Source organism: Coregonus clupeaformis, chromosome 38 (genome assembly GCF_020615455.1).
Source record: "Coregonus clupeaformis isolate EN_2021a chromosome 38, ASM2061545v1, whole genome shotgun sequence".
NCBI lineage: Eukaryota > Metazoa > Chordata > Actinopteri > Salmoniformes > Salmonidae > Coregonus > Coregonus clupeaformis.
In genome coordinates, this window is record NC_059229.1 from 1,475,765 (window position 1) to 1,480,764 (window position 5,000).

Genomic DNA, 5,000 nt, shown 5'->3' on the forward strand with positions numbered 1-5,000 from the left:
TGGATAGGGTTTATATACATACTGTACAGTCAGCATAGAGAATAAGAGATGGATAGGGTTTATATACATACTGTACAGTCAGCATAGAGAATAAGAGATGGATAGGGTTTATATACATACTGTACAGTCAGCATAGAGAATAAGAGATGGATAGGGTTTATATACATACTGTACAGTCAGCATAGAGAATAAGAGATGGATAGGGTTTATATACATACTGTACAGTCAGCATAGAGAATAAGAGATGGATAGGGTTTATATACATACTGTACAGTCAGCATAGAGAATAAGAGATGGATAGGGTTTATATACATACTGTACATCTAGATACTATCCTCTCTCACCTTTCCACCGGTCTCACCCGGAGCACCCCTGTTCCCATCCGTCCCAGCTCGACCCTGGACACACACACACACACACACACACACACACACACACACACACACACACACACACACACACACACACACACACACACACACACACATTATGGTGTTGTTCGCATTCGAATATGATGTACTAAAATAGTATTTAAAATGTGGGAACATTGAACAGGCTTGTTAGACAGACAGTCTCACCCTCTTCCCTGACTTTCCATTCATCCCTGGTTGGCCTATAATACCTCTAGAACCCTGTGGAGAGAGAGAGAGACAGAGAGAGAGAGAGAGAGAGATAGAGGGGGGGAGAGAGAGATGGAATGATGTCATAAGATGTCATCCAATCAGATAGGTAGCTGTGTGTTGTCATGACTCTAATCAGACAGGTAGCTGTTTGTCGTAATGGCATTATGACTTACCGCTGGTCCCATCTCCCCGGCCACTCCCTTCAGCCCCGACGGACCCGGGTTACCCTGGAAACAGAGAGGTTAGAGGTTAAATCAGGAGCTACCCTCTTGCAGGCTTTTGCTCCAACCCTATTACACCAGAACCTTGATTAAGACTAAACAAAAACTGTTAGCATTGCCCATAGGAAAACATGTCACAGTTAGCCACCATGCTAACACTAGCTGGGCATGTATCCTCACCAGCGGTCCAGGACGTCCCATAAGGCCTAATGGTCCAGGTGGTCCCTTCATAGACAACTGAGGAGAGGGAGAGGGAGGAGAGAGAGAGAGAGAGAGTGAGAGAGAGAGAGAGAGAGAGAGAGAGAGAGAGAGAGAGAGAGAGAGAGAGAGAGAGAGAGAGAGAGAGAGAGAGAGAGAGAGAGAGAGAGAGAGAGAGAGAGAGAGAGAGAGCGAGAGAGCGAGAGAGAGAGAAATGTGAGAGAACCGTGAGATAACTGTGAACTGCCTCAAAGCCTGGAGGCTGGGAACTCCTCAAAGGTAGTGAAGTCTAACATGGTTGTTACCTGCAGTAGTATACAGTACCGGCCTGCTGTAGCAGTATGGTTATGTTACGGTCATATATGGTCATCACCGTGGCCTGCTATAACAGTATGGTTATATTACGGTCATATATGGTCATCACCGTGGCCTGCTGTAGCAGTATGGTTATATTACGGTCATATATGGTCATCACCGTGGCCTGCTGTAGCAGTATGGTTATGTTACGGTCTGAGTGCCCCTATATCAGCATCAGTGGTCATATTAGAGTCATATTACGGTCATGCTGCAGAATGTTGTGGTTTTATTGTGGTACTGTTGTGGTCCTTACCTTGGTCTGCGGTAACATTATGGTTTTGTTATGGTCTGACTGGTCATATCACGGTGATGTTGCTGTCGTTACCTTGGTCTGCGGTAACATTATGGTTTTGTTATGGTCTGACTGGTCATATCACGGTGATGTTGCTGTCGTTACCTTGGTCTGCGGTAACATTATGGTTTTGTTATGGTCTGACTGGTCATATCACGGTGATGTTGCTGTCGTTACCTTGGTCTGCGGTAACATTATGGTTTTGTTATGGTCTGACTGGTCATATCACGGTGATGTTGCTGTCGTTACCTTGGTCTGCGGTAACATTATGGTTTTGTTATGGTCTGACTGGTCATATCACGGTGATGTTGCTGTCGTTACCTTGGTCTGCGGTAACATTATGGTTTTGTTATGGTCTGACTGGTCATATCACGGTGATGTTGCTGTCGTTACCTTGGTCTGTTGTAGGATGGCCTGGGCTTGAGCCTCCTGGGCTGATATCACTGGTCCAGTTAGTTGGACTCCACCTGCCTGGAACTACACACACACACACACACACACACACACACACACACACACGCACACACACACATGCACGCACCCACATTCACCGCACAAACATTCACGCACGTATACATACACACTCCCACCTGTTATTAGGTCTCCATCTCACTGGAACTAAAGACATAATACACACTGTTGCAGTATTGGTCTCAGTAGTCCACCCGGTGGCAGGAAGAGGTTACTCCTGGAGGGCCCGATAGCTGCTAGCTTTCATCTTTGTATAAGTCATATTTAGAAACCAGGTGTGCGTTCAACAAGGGTTGTGTTTGCGGTGAACGTGTTATTAACAATTTCAGTTGAACGATTTGAATGAACATTCCAAAATGTTACGGTGTGTGTTCTTACCGGAACAATGAGGATGTTTCCTGGAGGACCTGGTATCCCATCAGCCCCATTGAGACCCGGCCGGCCTGGAGGACCCTGAGGATCACAGGAAGGGAGAGGAGGAAGAGAGATTGAGATCATTATGATGATAAAGAACGACACTTACTAGAGAGAGAGAGAGAGAGAGAGAGAGAGAGAGAGAGAGAGAGAGACAGCGAGAGAGAGAGAGAGACAGCGAGAGAGAGAGAGAGAGAGAGAGGGGGGGTGGCAGAGAGAGAGAGAGAGAGAGAGAGAGAGAGAGAGAGAGAGAGAGAGAGAGAGAGAGAGAGAGAGAGAGAGAGAGAGAGGAGTGAGAGAGAGAGTGAGAGAGAGAGACAGAGAGAGAGAGAGAGAGAGAGAGAGAGAGAGAGAGAGAGAGAGAGAGAGGGGGGGCAGAGAGAGAGAGAGAAAGAGAGAGACAGACAGAAACAGAGAGAGAGACAGAGAGAGAGACACAGAGAGAGAGCGAGAGAGAGAGGAGGGGCAGAGAGAGAGAGAGAGAGGTGCAGAGAGAGAGGGGCAGAGAGAGAGAGAGATTTGCAGAGGATATTCCCTTAAAATGATCAACCATTAGACTCAAACTATCCACCTCCGCTTGATTTTTCACTAAAATAACTACATCATCAGCATAGGCTGAGAGACGAATAGGAGGAATATCCTCTGAAAGGTTCACCCCTTCAATGCGACTTCTAATGCTATTTAGTAGTGGCTCTATAGCGATGGCATATAACATTCCCAACAAAGAACATCCCTGCCTAATACCTCTACACACTTTAAAAGGAGCACTCAAACCACTGTTAACTTTCAATACACTTTCAATGTCACCATATATCACCCTTATCATGGTAATAAAACCAGAGCTGAAACCAAACGCCTCAAAAGTGTGCCATAAGTATTGATGTTGAACTCGGTCAAATGCCTTTTCCTGATCAATTGAAATTAGACCAGCATCCAACCCAATAGCCCTAGAGACGTCCAAAAAATCCCTAATCAGGGAAATGTTATCCCCTATCTGGCTGCCGGGAACACAGTAGGACTGGTCTGTATGTATGATTTGCCCCATCACCTCCCTCAGCCTGTTGGACAAAGCCTTTGACAGGATCTTATAATCAGTGCACAATAAAGCCACCGGCCTCCAGTTCTTCACCTCCCTAGGGTCACCCTTTTTTGGCAGTAGGGTGAGGACAGCCCTTCTGCAGCTTATCGGTAGTAACCCTCCGTTCAAACTATCATTAACTACTGCTAGCCAATCCTCTCCCAACATAGCCCAAAAATACATTAAAAAGTCAACGGGAAGCCCATCAATGCCTGGTGCCCTTAAATTTTCCATGCCTTTTAATGCAGTGTATAGCTCCTGCAAAGACAATGGTTGCTCTAGCTCAACCTGAGCTTCTGCAGCCACCTGTGGGAGCCCATCAAGGAACTGCTGTGTCACTGTTTTATCCTCTTTGTACTCACACTTGTAGAGCTCAGCATAGAACTCTACTGCCCTCTTTCTAATCTCACTAGGGCTAGTGAGCTCCTGTCCAACTGCTGATTTGAGGCAATTAATAATTATTATTATCCATTTCAGAGATTCCCTGAAACTTACTTCTCACCAATGCCCCCTGTGCTCTGATACCCAGCAGGTCTGCCAATGCAGCTTTTTTCCTCTTGAGGGCCTGAGTAGGGCTTCGATCTCCTGTAGTCTCAACCAACGTCAGGAGTTCCACTATTTCAGAATCTAGGGCTTTCATTGATCTGGTGATGTCTTTGGTGACATTCCTTGTGTATTGATTACAGAATTGTTGAATCTGGATTTTCCCTATATCCCACCACTGTTGAAGGGATACAAAACTGGCCTTTTGAGACCCCCACCTCTCCCAGAAAAAACTAAAACATTTCCTGAAGTGAGCATCACTCAATAAAGTTATATTCAAATGGCAGTATGCGCTTTTGGGTTTTACAGCGTTAATGAACACCACCTCTGTTATTAAACAATGATCCGAAAATCCCACTGGGGTTATCACACTTGATTTACAGACCTGAGATTGATGCTCAAAACAATAAAACCTAAATAACCTGGCCATAGAGATGGTGTGCTCTCTCACATGGGCCCAGGTGTACTGTCTCGTGCCTCCATGTTGACTCATGTTGATATCACACAGTTCATGTGTTACAATGAGGTGTTTTTAAAAAGTCCTTGAGGCTATATGAGGTTCTTTGTGATTTCTATCTAAATCACTGACAGTGCAGTTAAAATCCCCAGCAATAAATAAATAATCTTCAGTATTACATTTCTCAATGGTATTTGATAATGTCTCTAAAAAAACATACCCTCTCAACTGCCATCACTGGGGCATATACATTTAACAGACACATAGTGATGTTTTCATAATTAACTTTTAATAACACTACGGCGCTTTTTTTTACGTCTCTCGCCCCATTTACGTTTAAAGAAGA

General features: G+C 45.0%; 1 protein-coding gene across 1 annotated transcript in view; it reads right to left on the minus strand.

The window, feature by feature from the left end:
• Nucleotides 1-5,000, minus strand: part of LOC121533046 (collagen alpha-1(XI) chain-like) — a 77,160-nt gene that overhangs the window by 45,475 nt on the left and 26,685 nt on the right. The window contains exons 11-16 of the mRNA XM_045211695.1: nucleotides 2,541-2,615; nucleotides 2,085-2,168; nucleotides 1,025-1,081; nucleotides 797-850; nucleotides 579-632; nucleotides 345-398 (exon numbers count right to left, since the gene is read on the minus strand). Coding sequence (XP_045067630.1) covers nucleotides 345-398; nucleotides 579-632; nucleotides 797-850; nucleotides 1,025-1,081; nucleotides 2,085-2,168; nucleotides 2,541-2,615 — 378 coding nt within the window. The remainder of the gene's footprint in view (nucleotides 1-344; nucleotides 399-578; nucleotides 633-796; nucleotides 851-1,024; nucleotides 1,082-2,084; nucleotides 2,169-2,540; nucleotides 2,616-5,000) is intronic.